Source organism: Penicillium oxalicum, chromosome III (genome assembly GCF_001723175.1).
Source record: "Penicillium oxalicum strain HP7-1 chromosome III, whole genome shotgun sequence".
NCBI classification, from domain to species: Eukaryota; Fungi; Ascomycota; class Eurotiomycetes; order Eurotiales; family Aspergillaceae; genus Penicillium; species Penicillium oxalicum.
Window position 1 is genome coordinate 2,499,889 of NC_064652.1, and position 18,321 is coordinate 2,518,209.

Consider the following 18,321-nt stretch of genomic DNA (forward strand, 5'->3'; position numbering starts at 1 on the left):
AAGGATCATTCAACGCACAAGGAATTAACCACGAAAGACACGAGAGGCATACAGCGTGAGAGGAATCCATCGCTGACTTTGTATTGTCGAAGAGAGCATGGAAATTATCAACCGCGTTTTCAGCTGAACCACCCGCAAAGACGAGAATGGATGGTGTATCGTGAGGTATCATTTCACGGCTCTCGGTCTCTAAAGAAGTAGTGCAGGAGATCAGTTTGATTCGGAAATATCAAGAGTCCAGAGCAATGACTAGAAGCTGATATTGGCTCCGTGATATTGTAGTTACATTCTGGTGGGGTTCGCCAGGGGAGAGTAAACCCCAGGCAGTGATAGCACGGGGTTCGTCTCAAGATTACAATGTAGTGCCAAAAGTAAAACCAAAAAGAGCCCTTGGTAAGGTTCGAATCATTTTCCCCGATCAGCATGCTTCTTGTGGGGGCCACCATGAAGAGATGATGATGGGTTTTTGTTTTTTTCCCTGGAGGGACAAACGTCCGGTCACCGTGTCCACGACTCCTTCGGGAAGGACCATCCAGGGTCACGTGACTTGGGACAATACCCATCTCTACCACTCTCTTCCGATCCCGTACGTATCTCCGAGGGCCAGGATTGTACAGTATACTCGATCCTCGTAGCAGGAACACATGCATGATTATTGAGTGAGAGACGAGACCGGAGGAGCGCCAGTGGTTTGATACAACGACCATGGGAGGTATATACGCTTCATCGCCTTCCAGGGTCCTTTGAATGGGCAGATGGGACCGACTCACACGGTTGACTCACGACTCAGCTGGCATTGTCTGTTTAGTGTGCCGTTTAGGTACGGCCGATGATTCGTGTTACACCAACCATATGCAGTGTACTTTGACTGCATCAGGGGCCTATCCACCTCCGAAAGTGTGGCTGAACAATTGCGCTGGATTCGGAGCCTCTGGGGCCTCTTCGGGGAAACCAGTCAGCCTTGGCTGGGGGCCAAATGTTGTGCTGACCACAGCACCCACTGTTCTGTTTCGCTTTCGCGTCCCACGTCTGGGTTGAAGTTCCAGTCCTCCTCCTGGTCACAATTGCTGGTGAGGTGCTCGGTCTGGGAGGCATGGTAGATCGATCGTACGGAGCGGAGTGCACATGGGACCCTCATAGTCTCGAGACTGATTCCAAATAGCTGTCACTCGACCCTCGAGTTACACAAGAGAGGAGAGCCGCGACTGGACTTTTCCCAGAAAGTCTGAGGAAGATGGGTGGAGCTGAGGGGGGCGGACCCCATCCTGATCGGACGAGTGTGGACTCCAAACCGGACGACGGTCGCACCGTGCAGCTTGTACAGTGGTGTACATTGTACCGAGCAACGTGTTTCCTCGACACTCTTCCTTCGTGTACAATTTACCGTGTCAATTGGTACAAGATGTGGCTACATATAGTCCGAGTGAGTCTGTAGGTCGGCGTCAGCACGCACGGGGCCAAGATGGAAAGGTCATCCATGGATATCCATGGATGTTGACAGGTTGACTGCACAGGACAATCAACGAGCGCAATGGAAGCGCGCTGATTGGTGCTGGTCCCGGGTGGAGGGACGATATCGGCGCGGATTTGCAGAGATGCAGATTTGCGGATTTCCTTGAGATGGTCCTCATCCTCGGACGGTCCGTTCGGACGAGCTGAAGAATCTGACCGATCAGACGGGGATGGACAACTGGAGTATGACGAGGTGACGGAACACGCTGCTCGAGTGTCCGTCGACGACGAGCATTAAAAAGCATCGTCCGCGCCAGTTTATCAAGGGCCAGTTCTACACTCCGATACCTCTATCTTGTCCTGTCCCACTGTCCTGTCGGTGGTTGTAAGCTCTCTCTCTCTCGGTCAGCTCGGACAATCCAGACACGGCCATCATCATCACGCCGACAACCCACCCGCCGAAGTATTTTGGGCCCCACCTTCGCCATCAACCTTTTTTTTCTTTTCCCTTGTGCACCAACCTCGCCTCCACTACACGACCATTGCTACGATTTTGAATTCTGTACGTGACAAGAACCCAGAGTTGCCATATTGTCTTCATCCTTGTCGATTGGAAACCCCCCTCGATAACTCGATTACCCTCATGTATTTCGCCTTACCGTCGCGAAGCCGATCAGTGTAGTGTATACTAACGGACCTAGATTTGATCGACCGCCCGCAATGCCTCTCGTGAACACCACCGAAGTCAACGAGGACACTCGTGGTATGTCATCTGTCGATTCCATGTCTGCTTGACTCATTCCAGAGCACTAGAATTAATCGCTTCGTTCTCCAAACAGTCCTTGGTTACGACCCTCTGTTGTCGCCGCAGTTCCTCCAGACCGAGATCCCCGCGGTGAGTCATTCTGGTTGACATCCAGTAGAACGCACAAATCTCTATCACCACCACCAACCCCCCACCCGGAACGCTTTCCACGGAGGCGTTCAAATCTCGCCAGATGATGTTCACAACACTGTACTGACTTTGACTATTCCCCATCATAGCCTGAACGTGCCATTCAGACTGTTCGCCAAGGTCGCAATGAAGCCATTGAGATCATCGAGCAGCGTGACGACCGTCTGCTCGTCATGGTCGGTCCCTGCTCCATCCATGACCCCGACACGGCCCTTGAATACGCCCGTCGTCTGAAAGAAGTCGCTGGCAAGCTCTCCAAAGACCTCTGCATCATCATGCGCGCATATCTCGAGAAGCCCCGCACCACCGTCGGCTGGAAGGGTCTGATCAACGACCCCGATATCGACGAGACTTACAACATCAACAAGGGTCTGCGTGTCTCCCGCAAGCTCTACGTAGACCTCACCAGCGCCGGTCTCCCCATTGCCTCGGAGATGCTCGACACCATCTCCCCGCAGTTCCTTGCTGATCTCATCTCCCTCGGGGCCATCGGTGCCCGCACCACTGAGTCCCAGCTTCACCGAGAGCTGGCTTCCGGTCTTTCCTTCCCCATTGGTTACAAGAACGGCACAGATGGCAACCTGACCGTGGCCATTGATGCCATCGGTGCGGCCGCTCACCCCCACCGCTTCCTCGGTGTGACCAAGCAGGGTCTGGCGGCCATCACCAAGACCGCCGGTAACGAGCACGGCTTTGTCATCCTCCGTGGCGGAAACCGAGGTACTAACTACGACCGCGAGAGCATTCGCAGTGCGCGGGAGGCCCTCCGCGCCAAGAAGCAGCGCGAAGTTCTCATGGTGGACTGCTCTCACGGCAACTCCAAGAAGAACCACCTCAACCAGCCCCTGGTCGCCAAGGAGGTCGCCGATCAACTCCGCGAGGGTGAGACCGGTATCATCGGTGTCATGATCGAATCCAACATCTACGAGGGTAACCAGAAGGTTCCCCCCGAGGGCCCCTCCGGACTCCTCCGCGGTGTCAGCATCACCGATGCCTGCATCAACTGGGAGATGACCATTGATGTGCTGAACGATTTGGCGGACGGTGTGCGCGCTCGTCGTGCTCTCTTGGCAGCCAAGACCAACGGCGCCAACGGCTCTCACTAAGCCATACAGAGAGATTGTCAAATATTATTTCTCATTTGCATCTCCTATCGTTTGCCCCTGTCAATTTTCAATGTTTCTCCCCTCTGCACTTCTCGGTCAGAGGAGGAGAGAGGGGGGGGGGTCTGTTCCAAAATCGAGATCCTCATGTGTCTGGGGTCTTTTTCCTGCTGAAAACAAAAACATGTGTGGTTTGATCATAGATACCTAGGTTCCACATGGTTTGCCATGCGGACGAGCGTTGATTTCTATTCTTGTCATCTTTTTATTTTTTTTGGAGAGAGGCCGAGTGTGCCTCTTCCCCGGCTTTGCGTTTTTGTTGCTCGGCTCTTCTTTTTGAAATTTACTGCCATCTTGGCCGACATGACGGGGCCTCGCTTCGCGCCTCCTTTGTGAATATGATGATTTTCCTTACAGTGGTTCAAGCCTATCCTCATTTGAATATAGTGTGCAGTGTCCATAGTAGGTGCCTCCTCAATTACGCCAAGTAGTGAACCTTCTCAGGTGCATACACAGTAGGAATTGAAAACGAAGTATAATCTATAGTCTCATACTGTAGTCCGATATGAACCTACCCTCTAGTCTGCACGATCTCCGACATGGGACTGATGGGGATGTTTGAAATCGGGAATCCCTGTCAAAATAATTGATACCACAAACTAGGTAAGGTTCGCCTGTTGGTGGTCAATATACTGTACACGGTACATGGATACACATCCCACCTCATCTCGCTATATCTCCATCCAAATGGATCGTCCGGTGGGCTCTTCCAAGCTTAAGCTTAAACTTAATAACCCGTGGATCCAACTTCGCCCACGAGAGCCCTTTTTTGAGAACTGTTGTTAACGATCGACTCCACCACGGATGTGATCGCCGGCTTTCTTTTTTTTTTTTTTTTTTTTCTTGTTTTTCTTGTTTTTTTTGGGGAGAAATAAAAAAGATTCGCCGGAGCAACCGAGACGCGGAATCGACGGGCAAAGCACTCTGCCGCTCAGCCGATTTCGGTATAGCGTAGATTTCGGAGTCTGAGAGGGCAGACTCTCTTTTTGAGAGGCGAAGAGACATCGGAAGGGAAAGGGGGACATTTCCAAGATCTTGAACAAGGCGAGGATTGGAGAAATTGTGGAGAAAGGATCGGGTTCTTTTTATTTCTATGTACTGTACACAATATACATGGTTGTCCCTTCTGACCCGAGCGATTCCAGCTCGGCCCAGCGTCCATCCTCGAGCAATTTCTGAGAAAAAGAAGGGGGACCCCGCTCCCAAAAAAGGAGAAAAAGAGTCAGATAGAGCCTTGAAGAGCAAGGCGAATTTCTGACAAAAAAGGAGATGATATAAAAGACACGATGCAACGCCAGAAAACCCCTCCCCCCCCCCCCCCCTGTCACGATGGAAATGCATGCTGCGAGGAAGAACACTTCATACGGCACTGGTCTGGGGGAAGACCGAATTTGGGGAAGACTGAACTCCTCCCCCTCGGGCACAAGGAAAGAATCACCACGAGAGAAAAAGAAATTAAGGTAACCGGTGCGTGAAGCATCAACGAGTGTCGAGGTGGTGGAGTGGAGAAGACCGCGTGGTGACGGTCTGGGTTACGATCTTTTTTGGACAAGTGAAAACAGTGTGCCGTACTGTCGAAATATGGTCATTGCTTTCACCGGCCAGTCAGCCAACTCGTCCAGCTGCGTGTGCTCTTCTTTGCTGCGAGCTCCGCATTCTCCGCCAGAACGTCCAACTGTCCGGGTACCGGAACGCCGGACTTGGCCTTGGCTTCGTCAAAGGCTTGTTGGGCCTGAACAGCCTCGGTGATGCTGGGTGTTGAGTTCTCGGTCGCTGCGGGAACTGTTGAAGCAACTGTGGTGGAGGCGGAGGCAGAAGCGTCCTCGGGGTTCAGCTTCTCGAACAAGAAGCGCTTGGCCTTAGCCCATGGTCGCTGTGCCTTCTCCTCGGCGCGCTTGCGCTTGACAATCTCCCCAATCTCTTCCTTCTCGATAATTTCTAATTGTTCAGCCGTGGCGGTGCCGCTGGCCTGAGCGAGGCGTGCTTGCTTGAGACTCTCGACCTCCTTCTCGATCCAAAGTGCGCGTTGACGGCGGTTGTAAAGGGTCAGCGAGACCATGGAGTAGACCGTCAGCACACCACATACACCTGGTAGCCAGAATGAGTCTCGTCAGCCGGCACATTCGTTATCCGTAGAATATCTCCGGGGAGCAGCAATCGTCATCGATATCAGCCCCTTCGCAGAACCCAGGGGGGGTTGTCATACGATCGACCACCCGTAGCGGAGAGCAAAGTCGAGCACTTTTACATACCGGATGCCACAATCAATGTATAGACCATGCCCTTGTGTGCGCGGTTCGCAAACTTCCGCCCCGACTCGATCCACCGATCCATCCCGGAGGTCTGTTGAGCCATCCGGGCTGCGCGTGCCTGCGCCCGGAGACGCTCCACCTTCTGCTTCGGTGTCTCGGGTTTGCCATCGGGTCCATTTTGAGGGGTAGAGGGCTTGTTGGGCTTGGAGTTGTCCTTAGATTGCATGAAGCTGGGGAGCTCGTAAGGTGCACTGCCAGCCTTGGAGCTGGCGTAAGGCCCCGTGGCCGTGAACCGCGTCGCATCCGCTGCGGATCGGGACATTGTGGGAGGTGTAGCCGTGGAGAGTTCGGTCAAGAGGATGTCTTTGATGAGAGGACGGGAAGGTGAGACTGATCACAGGGCCTTCTACCTTTGCGATGGAAATGGTGGTGGTTGGGTGGTGTGGCGCGGAGAGATTGGATGTTCGAGGATCGGGAGGATCAGGTAAATTTTCAAGCGGAGATACCGCCAAGACATTCAATTTACAAACAGCCTCACGGGCTTATCGATACATCCGCCGGTGCAGCTACCCACGCCACAACTCTCACCGACTGCAACACTACTGATTCCTTTAGCCTCATATTCACAGTCTTGAAAAACAAATCTCTGGTTTGCTTTTCGGAGGTAGCACAGAAAGATGTCTGACAGTCTATACAATGGCACAGACCTGAATTCGGTCCTCCGCACACTATCAACATTGACCACCCCAGACGTGACCCCAAGGGAGACAGGAACATTTGATCCGCAGAGGACTCGCCCAGCAGCGACTCAATATGCTCAGAAGGCAACAGTCGCTCCACCAGGAAAACCGGCAGCAAAGTCCTCCACTGTTGACCCGTCCACCATCATGACTTGGTCTGCGGCACTTCGATATGTGATGACAACTGTTGGTCAAGACGAAGAAACCCAGCTCCGGATTCGGGGATTAATCACGAGCCAACATAAGCACGAGAAGCAGTGGTGGCAAGGCCGAAAAGCCTTGCTCGAAAGACAGCGTGCCCGTGATGACAAGAAAAAGGAACTAGACGCTGTCCTGTGAGAGCTCCTATTCCAAGCTTCTGCCAGACTCCTCATGACCAGTATGCTGAGTGGTAGATGACGCTTGTTGAGCATTGGAACCGACTAACAAGATACCGAGAGCAGACTCTCTATTGGTGCACCCGTCGATTCGAAATCAACGATAGTATGTTCCTCTCCGACTCTATATGTGGATGCCATGAAACCGTCACTACCCTAAAACCAGTGCTGATTTTAGACTAGGACGTCGATGCAGAAAAGCTAGAACTTGAAGACTACGACAGAAAAGTCTACCAAGCATCTGTCACCATGGCTAATGCGCTCACTGCAGAGCTCCGTGGACTGAAGATCCCCTTCTTTGTGATCCAGAGGAGCCTCATTCAAGAAGAGAGTGCAAAAGCTGGCCCCGATGACAGTAGCCACGACCCATCTGAAAAGAGTCAAACTCGACTGACCAAGTCCGATCTCGCTGAGCTTCAGCGCCGAATGCTTGGCCTACTCGAGGATCTTTGTGGAGAATGAAGACTGTGTTCATGAAACGACTGCATTCACTAGGGGAGTGCCCAATAAAATTTGCAACAAAAGAGAAATCCTTTGCTTCATCTCAACCTTGAAGCATCCGAGCACACGATTCCTCATGATTGATGCCAATCTTCAGATAGACTTTCTTCACATCGATAACCACGGGCAAATACGTTACGCGGTCTTGGCCGGACAAAATCACATTCGCAAATCCCCCACAATTTGAGAGCGATCGCACGCTCACCAGAATCTGCGATTTTCAGTCAGTTTGGGCCGAGAACCTTTTGAAAAGAGGAATGAAACATACCGCATGGCATATGGGCAGATGCTTTCGCCGCCAGAGGATGTCCAAATTGACTGCTCCCGGACCGGAGTACCAGTGTGTGCCGCATTGATCATCAAACCGTCGCGAATGAAGATCCCAACGTGGGCAACGCCGGTATTACAATTGCCATTGTTGGCCCAGAAGAGAAGATCGCCCTCTTGTGCCTGAGCCCGAGGGATGCGCTTGCCTTGGCTGGTGGCGTCATACTGCGACTGCGCATCACGAGGAATCTTCTTGTTCAACGCCTTGCAGAGCGAATACTGAGTCAACCCCGAACAGTCAAAGCCTCCGCTAGAGGGGCCGGCACAGCCTCCACCGCCAAAGACATAGGGGAGACCTTTCTCCTTCTCAGCAGCAGCGACGATCGCTGCACCAGAGCCGGAGCCGCCGCTGCTTCCGCTGCCACATTGCTTGGTGACATAGCCGCTTGTGCCGGTTTTGACATAGTAGTCGCTCACATAGCAGCCGTCCGAGGTCTTGTCCCACAGCTCATCCCCACTGACCACAGTGCCCGGAGCCTGGCAAGTAATGGTAAGGTCGGTTCCAATTTTGTATGACTTTACAACAGCATAGTTGGTACCCGGACCGGAGCGACAGTGCAGGTCGTCAGTCTTGACAGGGTATGCGTTGATTGTGGACGGAAGAATGGCCAAAGAGAAGGCAGCAAGAGGCGTGAACAGCATGGTGTCTGGTGGAGCGAATCAAGTTTGAAAAATAAAGTAAAATAAAGAGATCAAGAGGAAAGCTGGATGGATGGTGCTTGTTTCTTGGGCAATGAGATTGCTGCTGAGCTGAAGTTGCACACTTTGAGAGAAACACGCTCTCTTTTATGTCTTTCCAAACCAACTTCGCTCTCGATCGCAAAGCCCGCGTTTCTTTCCTCCTCGTGAAATCAATCATATAACTTGCTAGTCAACCTTCATCTTTCTCGCAGAATACCACCCTGATTCGGACACAACTCGAACGCCCGAGGCTGACTCCTTTGAGGCCAATTGTCGGGTGCTTCACTTACACATGCAGAGGTAAAACCGATTGGGGGCCAGACCTCGTATCGTGGAAAAGGTCTAGCTCCTTGTGAGCAGGCCAGCCGTCGAATAATCGACGAGCTAGATTGGCGTTCATCCGCCTGAGAATGTGCCAGATCGTGCAATGGACCAAGCTATCATACCCGAAAAGCTTGGAGGGCTTAGCATGATTGGCGGAGCTGAAGATAGTAACCAGTCAGAGCTATGTCAATTCAGGGACCAATATTGCGAGGCAGAGGTCTGGAAGTCAGCAGCACATCGCGGCGCATATCTTCATCCGTCCAGGTGTGCACCCTACAGGATCGGATTAGCCTGATCTAGCGCTGCAGATCCTCGTATTCATACCATTCGTCCCGCGCCTACGGGTGGAGCAGCCTACGCCGAAAAACGTGCAGTTACGGAGGCCGTATCTTAGTGGTCTTCGGTAGAGAGGGGGGGCTTGAGTTCCAATTTGGTGAGATTTTGCGAGTGGTTTTGCCTGTGGCAGGCCTGGTCGGAATATGTGAGACTTGTTTTTAAGTCCCGCGTATATGTGGCGGCTCGTATGTTGGACTCGGGCGCTTCAAAAAATCAAACATGATTACGTCCAGGGAGGCCCTGATACTGTACCTCGAAATGCTGATGCTGGTTAATGCAACGTTTCGCAAAATCAGTCCTATTTTGGAAAATCTTCATGTCTTCTGGCCTTTACCGGAACGGTGCTGAGGGTTAAGTAAGAAGAGTATCCCCACTGACCTTTCCTACAGTCAATCTGCTATACGCCGACAATATTGGTTTCTGATTCGGCCATGCAAATGCTTCTTGCTTCCAAAACTATTTCGTTTCTGACTTGCCTGATGATTGAAAGAGTACGTGATTTCTTGCGATGATCGATTGTTATCTTATCAATCTAATCGCCCCGATCTTAAGACCATTGACTTTGTTGAGTTGACGTCTCTTCTAGTTGTTTACACCACGCAATTTCGGATTGTGTGATTGCTGTTTAATCTGCAAAGATGTGTTCTTTGAGGGAGAGTAGTGTCTTTATTCCTCTTGTGAATTTCAGGACTGTAGAATCTAGCGACAACATCGTCGATGACCACGTACCAGCTGGATTCTCTCCAGGTAGCGAAACACGTACGCAAGCATAGCCTCCTTAGAAAGTTATTATCGTTCCGAGGATTGTACAACGGAGTCTAAAACTTGTCTATTACTCATCATGTAAGTCTCATTCTGCAAATTCTTACCGTACAATAACCTCAATTCTTTTACTCTTGGAAATGCGTTCTTGTCATATCCAATCTTTTGATGAGAACTCACCAAAGCTTAGGGTGATTTGAGTACTTAGAATCTCTTGACTATTAGTTTCAACTTAAACTTCGTCATTCCTCATTATAGAATTACATTGCATCGTGAGATATGGCCCTCAGACTTTATCTTGAGATTTACCCTCAATGATTTCAATGATATTACGACAACCCCAAGATAATCTTTGTTCGAGTTTCTATGTTCTTGTGTCTTCTCATACATACTCCCTAGGTAATCACCTCGGAAATTAGGGCACAATCTGTCTCTAGGATATCATTCTTTTCTTCCTTGAAGCCAAATTCATTTCGTTTATTTCTTTCTCACAATCATGTCAACGGTGAGCTCAATTTCTTGAACTTTTATACCAGATAGATATACTCACTATATTCAGCGTGTCTTCCCTATATAAACCCACGATGATTGACCTTTCAAGTGAAACGGAGCCTTGAGACATTCACTGCATCAAGGTTGGCGTCTACTTCCATCCGTCTTCGCTTGATTCCCTCCTAGTCTTATCTATTTGCTTCCACTCGATAGCCCGAAAATCTCGAGTTTCACCTCAATATTACTCAAAGGAAGATGGATTCTCACCATTTCACTCGAACAGTCACTGATGAGCCAGAGCGGCTCTCTACATATTCCCGTCTACGACACGTTGTTTACACTCCATGCGTCCTGGAAAGTCGTCATTTTTCTCGCTCTTACCCTTTCTCTCACCCCTAAAGACGTGTTGACTTCTCTGTCTTCTCGACAGCCAACAAACATATCACCCTTATTACCTTATCAAGCCCTCCGTTTTCGTGGAACTCAAGAAGTTCTTCACGCTCACACACCTACGTATAAGGGCATTGTCAGCTTATCTGGATGATTGTCCTTCTAATCGTTCTTCCTTTGCCTCCTTCCACATCAGAACCTCAGAGTTCCAAAAGGAAACCACTACGTATTTGACATGAAATTTACCTTTATAATCCCCTTGGCCCCCCAAGAAGAGTACGATGGCTGCTCAATTGACTACGGATGTGGTCATTGCTGTGGCTATCAGCGTCTTCACGATCAAAATTACCTTCCTCGGGAAGGTTCTGTTTCCCCTACACGAGCGCCACCTCCCTATGGTTGAAAACGAGAACGTGATCACCGAAAGCTTCTTTCATTTCAAAAAATACTCCAGATGGGCTATGGCGAGCATCTTGTGACATGAGAGACTACGGCGAGTGCGATGAAAGACATCGATCATTTCGGAGATTGGATGTCAGACTCAATCTGAGACCAGGAGGAAATTGGCCCTTCTCTAGATGCAGATCGAGGATTTCCTGTTCAAACCTGGCACAAGAGGCCAGATTCGAACATTATGGACTCTTTTGTTCAGCCAGCCAAGGCGTCGACTGTTGTTCCATGATTTACGAGATACAAGCATATGGTGGGCTTTGAAATTTGGTTCATTTTTCGTCACGCATTCCAGAAGCTACATTAATCTTGTGGGTTCCCCCAGACTTGGTTTAAGCTCTAGCAGATGCTTCCCTTGTTCGGATTTGTTCAGCTTTGTTGTTGAATACCTCTCTCGAGGATGCAGTATGTAATTCGCACAGATTTCCATGATAGCCGGATGTTTAAATTCCGGCCTTTCCTTCATTCGAGGACTTCCTGGCCCTTGAATTCTGTTTTTCTACCAGCAAGATGCACAGTCAGGGTGATGAAGAGCAAGCCCCGCGTGATCAGGGTCAAATAGTGTCATAGGTAATGCAATAGACGTTGGGAAGAAGTAGAATCTTCCGCATCAATGCAAGTTTGCCTATGACCGGGGCAATCGAGAAATCTTTGCAAGTCACTCTGCCTCTGATAATTGATTGCTTCATTCGTCAACAATAGGCAGCAGGTTCAGTAATTCCGACAAACATTTTCTGTGATGTTGTGCTCTTGCGTCTTGTGACAACAGCCCGAGTCTAGATTCGCTGTTTACTCTCACATTAAACTCCACAAACTCAGCTTCCACTCTCAAATATAACTTATTTCATCTTCTTCCTTGATCGAACTCACTTCTTCTTCCTCTCATTTTACCTCACAATTCTTCCAAATATCGCAAAAAATCTTCCTATCTGTTTAATAATCCGACTGATCAGTTGATATTCCAGTTTCTCACGTCTTTCCAATCACTCCCATCACAAAGTGAGAGCTTTTTGAGGCTCTTACTTTACCTACACGTCCTCGTAACATCTCACTTCGCATTTCATATTGCCATGCCCTCATCGAAGATTGTGTTTACGTGTGTCTGTCTTCACTTGATTCACTTCGCTCCCTCAACTCTGCTTCGCAAACAAATCAGAGGGTTTGTTTACTAGCACTCAGACCTTCGCGTCACTTCCACACGCATCTTCCTCAGACATAATCATCTTCAGGTACTATTCTCTTCGCTCTCGCTTCATATTCTGACACGTTCTTCCTCAAAATCAAGATCTTCGTCACTGGCAATTTCTTCTGTGACGACCTTCTCCATATAGAAGGTCTTCACTTAGCAACATCTTCTTTCCAATATCTCTTTCTCTTGACTGTCAGAGTGAAGCGTACAAAATGACCTTCCTCATCCTCACGACTGTTATCGTCATCGTCATTACAGCCTTGATCAAAAAGGCCTTTTTGTCTCTTCGTGGGCGTTTCTATCAGCCCAAGCGGTCTCTCCACGAGTTCTCGGATCTCCCTCCAGAACTCGTTGCCCGAATCACGGACTTTCTGCCAGTTGAAGATCAAGCATCTCTCGCATTGACCTGCAAGGGTCTCTACTCTCAACTTCGATCTTCCACACGATACCCTTCACTTCACGTCGCACGCCCATCCCTGAATGATTTTCCACTGTTGCAGACACACGTGGAAAAAGAACTTGTGGTGCAATTCATGAAGCGCGTGGAGAACTCGCGATGGAAGTTCTGCCTCGAGTGCTGGAAACTTCACTCTCGAACCAGCTCCACAACTGACCGGTGCTGCAGATGCCGAGTCCTCAATGGAGATACCTGCATGCTTGGTGCCGGCGCTGTTAACCTCTGCCCTTGTCTAACGATCACGTTCCCGGACTTCCTCCGTCTTACCGAGGCTGCTTCTCAAGTACGGGACGATTGGGGCCAACATGGACCAACCTTTGATGGTGTATTCGCCCGCGAATGGGTTAATGCCAAGAATTTTCTCGTCCACAGATGCTCAATCCGAGATCACCCAAACACCAGCGTGGATGCCGATGTCGAAGTGAGAGTTGGCATGGATTGGCATGGGTATCTCACCGTTCAGACTCTGTTCTCCGTCAAGAATCTCCGCAGGGCCCATGAAATCGAGAACCTGTCGTCCTGGCTAGCATCTCATGTCTGCCACCATAGCCAGCCGGTTGAATTCATGCGCGCTTTGGGCAACGAACTCGGATTGGAACTCATCGGACCACAGAGACGATTTGGAAAGGGACAGGACTACAGCCACGCGGAGTTTTTGGAATCCAAGCTCATGGGCCAGGTCAGCGTCGTCCGAGTCACCAGATCCTTATCAGAGTACAGCAGCAACAAGGAATGGATGCTGAATCGGCGCGAAAGAGACTGCTCGCGGCGCCAGAAGCTGCTGTAAGTGTGGCTGATAAATGATCGTGGTTTTAATCGGAGTTCCAGCTCAATGAGAGGCTAATCTGGTTTCTCCTTCCATGCCACAGGCGAAAACTCGGAATCTTCTAGTGTCTACGAAGACCATCATCTCATGTAGAGTTTGGGATTGTCGAATGGGACATGGAAACTAATTGCAATTGGTGCACCGTGCTATTTCATGATGTTGAACTCTCGGGCGTTCGAGAACTTTATCGTGCGTGGGTTCCGTTCTCTCGGTTGAGTGCGAGTGCCGGCAGAAGGAATATTGCGATTCTTTTCTGTTTTTGAGTTTTATCTGAGATGAACCAGAATGATGCTTAGTTCAGTGTAGCTTCGAGAGATGAGATAGGAATTGAATTTGCTTTTCTCACATCCGTTCCGTACTGCATATGCTTTTTTTTCTTCATTTACTTGTGTAATGGACTTGACTCAAAGAGAGCAATGAAGGAGGGCTTAAAACTAAGATCCGCAAAGAACGCCCCCAAAGTCTGGAAGACACGATGAGATGGTGAAAGGAGAGAACACCGTAGGAAGATCAAGATATATCAGGAAGATACTAATCGATATCATGCGAAGTCAAGCATTCAACAGTTTGTTTGGGTGGAGCTCCCACCTGCTCTACTCACTTGGCAAAACCGGTCCGCTGTTAAGGTTCCATACTTGAAGGCCTCATACTGCCCCCTCTTGGGCAATACTTGGTGCATCTCACCAAGTAAAGCACCGCATCTGAATATTAGATTGCGCACCGAGTGGGACGGATATGCGCTCTAATTCCTCTGAATCATTCTGCCTGTGGTCTAATCATGTGCGTAGTCGCGTCGTATCTTTCCTTACTGGTCTAGATCTTTTGTCACTATGTGATCGGAATTTACATCTCCCTCAGGACTTGGCAGACAAAGCTGAAGTCAGTCGTTGATGGTGATTTGTTCGGTTATCGGCTAGACATCTTACGGCTCGATGGCCGGGCCTCAACAAGTCGTCTAATCATCTCATCATGAGAATGCGCAGAGGAGAATCAAAAGCTCTGCAAAAGAATATCTCTTCCGGCCGTAAATTACTCCAAAACTCCGACCAGCTGCTTGTTGGGACACACGGAACGGTTGACTGGGCATCTTCTAATGAAAAAGCACATATTTCTTCATTGGTATGTAATAGGTAAGTGGAGGACAATCGAGCAGGATAAAATCATAATCCCTGATAGAAACGACCATACGAACAAAGTCTACCCCAACGCCGCCCAACCCGACTGAACGGAACAAAATGTTGGAAGTGGGGAATCAAGAAAACACAATCCACAGAAAAGACCATCGTATCAGTGTGCTCATGCATGACAACAGAAGAATGGAAAACAGAACACCGGTGAATATGCATCCCCCATAAGGGAAAAGGGATAAAATCAAGAAAACCAAGCAGAAAAAACTAGTTGATGGCCGACTCAGGGATGTCTTGGGCAATGACAGGTGAGTCAGAGGAAAGAACGATAAAAGGGCAAGTCGTCAATGGGAGCGGGGGAGTCACCAGGAAGACTGAGACACAGAAAGGGGAAATATCCAGCCAGAAGGTGACAGAAAGAGAAAAAGGCTCGAATTCCAGGATGTGGCTGTGATCCTCAGGCAGGTTACAGATTTTGCGCAGGTTGGTCTGCGATGGCAACAGCAACAGCCACTGCAGCACCAAGGATAGCACTCTCCGGGGCAGCTTCCAGGCGGATTGCTGAACCAAAAGTATGATGAGACTGCTCTGAAAGTTGGTCCAAGTAGGACTGGCAAGTGTCGCGGAAGCCAGGATATTTGTTGATCACGGTACCGTCGCAGGCTATGGAGACGTTCTTTTCCGCATCAGTGCTCTCCACGACCGTGACTTCGGATGTGCCCTTGACTAGGTCGTCAGGCAAGGATGTCGTCGTAGGGTATTCAACCTCGTTGCGTAGACACCACATGCTGTGAATAGCAGTTGCCAAGTACGCGGCAGCCCGTCGCGAGACCACCTGTGAGACACGGCGGAGGAATCGTAGATCCTCGATAGGAGGGAAGCTCGGCAGCGTGTGCAGTTTCTGAAGCAAAGCGGCGGAGGCGGACATGGAGACGGAAGAATCCTCCTCGATGCACGCCACGATGCTGGTGTCGAAGGAGTACGGCTCGCGCATGGAATGTGGAAGCTCGCCGCCGAACAGACCCGCGGTCTCGACCGCCTCAACAATGATGAGGCGCACAATTTCGCCAAGATAGCGTCCAGTGATCATGTATTCTAGCGGTTGGTAATCTGGGCGCATGTGGGTACGATTGAGGACATCGTCCCATCGGGTCATGGGGAGCACACCACCTCCAAACATGCTCATCTCGCTATTGACAATCACATGCTTAGCATGGTCGAACCAGCCCTCCGGACGCACACCGAATTTGCTTCGGCCAATTTCATGCACTGGAAAGTGGATAGCCATGTTCGTGCCGGTGCCAAGGATCAACGACATGCGAGTCTTGGCGTCCACATAGGCGCGCGAGAGGAGCGCTGCGGAACTGTCGTTTACAATTGCCGCCATTGACACGTTGAGATTCCGCTTCCGACACGATTGAATCAGCAAACTACCCAGTTCCTGTCCCACGGTGCCTTCCGAGCAGTGGAACCCCTTGCCCATGTGAATCATGAGTCCGCTTCCCATGGAGGTCTGATCAATGGGGAACGACCACGATAGTCCCATTGGGAGACTCGTCTCGCCCCGACCATAGTCCGTGCCCACATCGTTCAACATCTTTTCAATGTGACCTGCCATCCAGTCGAAGAATTTTGTACCTTCCAAAAGCTTGACGGTATTGTCAATGTAGCACGAGGCCACTTTTACGATGCGCATCTCGGCATCTCGTCCATGCAATTCAATCAGCGCCACGCGAAATGTCGACCCTCCCACATCCAGCGCCAGAAACGTGCCCGTCTCGGAGCCGGTGGGCAACGCGTGGTTGTAGGACGGAAGCATACAGACAGGACTCTTCTGCAGGCAAACGCGGAATTGTGCGCGAATCTTCTCCGACATTTCAAGCATGATTGGGGTCGACAGTGGGGATGTGAACAGCGTCTCGACTTCCTCGGCAAAATCATCCAGCGTCCGTCGGCGCCAGTGAGCCCCTAGGAAAGGTTTGCGCTTCCTGCACGATAGGCCGCGGAAAAGTGACGGGAACAGAATCATGGCTTCGAGCGCAGTGACTACATTGTGGAAGAGTTCTTGCAATCGGTGCAAGACCTTGATGAGCGGGGCCGACATGGTCGGCTCGGTCGATGAACGTCAATAAGGGTAGGAGGAAGGTCCGGTCGTGCTCCAAGTTGTCGAGGGCAGATAACCTCTGGCGGAGCTTCGAAGGCGTGGAGAGGTAGATGTGTAGTGGTTGAGGAATGAAGGATATGGATCGCGATGTGGAGTTTCAGTGGGCAGGCGGTTGAGATCGGAGAAAGAGCGCTCGGAATAGTGGACTGCGAAGGGACGGATGACTTGGAGTGGGTGAAATAAGAGCAAGATGAGAAGGGGCAGAGATCGAGCACGCCGTGAGGTGACACTCCTTACGGGGAGTACAGTAGTGTTGAAGGTGGATCAAGTGAGGGCGTCGTAAAGGTAGCAGTGGTACTTGTGAGTGGCAGCAGGAGCTGGAGCAACAGCTGTAGTACCTGTCGGACTGTACTCTCTCTCTCCAAGTGTTACGGGGACAGTCAACAGTCAAAGTAGTGAGCGCTTTCCCCCCTCAACAAGTGAAAAGGTTGTGGACGAGTGATGGGGGACACGACAAGACATACAATAAACCCCACTCACTGCACCACCACCTCTGACGGGAAGAAAGGGAGAAGACGTCGTGGAAGGTCGAAGCATGGATCAACACTGGGCCCATTCTTGGCCACCACAGTGTCACGGCGAGTGCAACTTGAACGCCCTTGCGGTGCTCGCCATGCCGGGGAGGAAGCGGTGTATCGTACGGTATTGTCCATGATCGACAGAACCCGTGAGCGGTGAAGTGATTGAAGGCGGAGATGTCTCTGAAAGGCTCACTTTGATTGGTTCCGTCCATCAGGTCTTATGGTTATCCTGTTACTAGCTCTCCAAGGTTATCGTCGCATTTGGTCGGTGCATTGCGGCTCAGAGGCAAAAAAAAAAAAAAAAAAAAAAAAAAAGAAGAAGAAGAAGAAAGGGAGAAAAAAAGGGTGCCGAAAAAGGTTGCCAGATTGGGGAAAAATAGTTTAAATCAGGTACCCAACTAATCCTTGGCCAAAAGGGTTCCCCAACTTTCTCGCCGTTGACTGGGAAGACACGCCTCGGTGATCGGTCCCCTGGCTTTCAAGATACAGGCGTGAGCAAGCTTACTGCAAAATCTAGAACGTCCGACAAACCGTATCACACGATTGGCATGGACCAGTGATGCACCAGCAGCATCAGCCCAAGTCTCCTCAGGGCCGAAGTTGGTGGACTAAGTTTGTGACATTCCAGTGCGCGGCATGTCCCATACTTGATCGATGCCCCCTTGAGTGCAACGGTGGTAGTCGGCCCAACCGGTCGGGACGGTTACACTCATGTGGAACCGCCCCTCCAATACAAAAGTTCTCGTGAGACCAAGCAGAGGACCACAGTCACCAGTAAGTAGTAAGAGCGAGACAGAGCAAAAGAAAAATTGAAACTGGTCCCTACCACCTGTGC

At 50.3% G+C, this 18,321-nt stretch overlaps 6 protein-coding genes across 6 annotated transcripts; 3 read left to right on the forward strand and 3 right to left on the reverse strand.

Annotated features, from left to right (window-relative positions):
• Positions 1–2,172: 2,172 nt before the first annotated feature.
• POX_c04311 (Phospho-2-dehydro-3-deoxyheptonate aldolase, tyrosine-inhibited) lies at positions 2,173–3,513 on the forward strand (the record flags this gene model as incomplete). Its single annotated transcript, XM_050113191.1, has 3 exons — positions 2,173–2,215; positions 2,292–2,347; positions 2,497–3,513. 3 exons carry the CDS (start codon positions 2,173–2,175, stop codon positions 3,511–3,513), a joined length of 1,116 nt encoding a protein of 371 aa, XP_049970747.1.
• Positions 3,514–5,164: 1,651 nt separating this feature from the next.
• POX_c04312 (uncharacterized protein) lies at positions 5,165–6,144 on the reverse strand (the record flags this gene model as incomplete). Its single annotated transcript, XM_050113192.1, has 2 exons — positions 5,165–5,658; positions 5,823–6,144. The coding sequence occupies 2 exons, from the start codon at positions 6,142–6,144 to the stop codon at positions 5,165–5,167; spliced, it is 816 nt and encodes a 271-aa protein (XP_049970748.1).
• A 355-nt stretch (positions 6,145–6,499) lies between these two features.
• POX_c04313 (uncharacterized protein) lies at positions 6,500–7,401 on the forward strand (the record flags this gene model as incomplete). Its single annotated transcript, XM_050113193.1, has 3 exons — positions 6,500–6,897; positions 7,006–7,045; positions 7,123–7,401. 3 exons carry the CDS (start codon positions 6,500–6,502, stop codon positions 7,399–7,401), a joined length of 717 nt encoding a protein of 238 aa, XP_049970749.1.
• Positions 7,402–7,641: 240 nt separating this feature from the next.
• On the reverse strand, positions 7,642–8,409 carry POX_c04314 (uncharacterized protein; the record flags this gene model as incomplete). The annotated part of the gene is made up of 2 exons (XM_050113194.1): positions 7,642–7,651; positions 7,709–8,409. The coding sequence occupies 2 exons, from the start codon at positions 8,407–8,409 to the stop codon at positions 7,642–7,644; spliced, it is 711 nt and encodes a 236-aa protein (XP_049970750.1).
• A 4,194-nt stretch (positions 8,410–12,603) lies between these two features.
• On the forward strand, positions 12,604–13,635 carry POX_c04315 (uncharacterized protein; the record flags this gene model as incomplete). The annotated part of the gene is made up of 1 exon (XM_050113195.1): positions 12,604–13,635. The coding sequence occupies one exon, from the start codon at positions 12,604–12,606 to the stop codon at positions 13,633–13,635; it is 1,032 nt and encodes a 343-aa protein (XP_049970751.1).
• A 1,632-nt stretch (positions 13,636–15,267) lies between these two features.
• On the reverse strand, positions 15,268–16,905 carry POX_c04316 (Hexokinase-1; the record flags this gene model as incomplete). The annotated part of the gene is made up of 1 exon (XM_050113196.1): positions 15,268–16,905. One exon carries the CDS (start codon positions 16,903–16,905, stop codon positions 15,268–15,270), a length of 1,638 nt encoding a protein of 545 aa, XP_049970752.1.
• Positions 16,906–18,321: the final 1,416 nt, after the last annotated feature.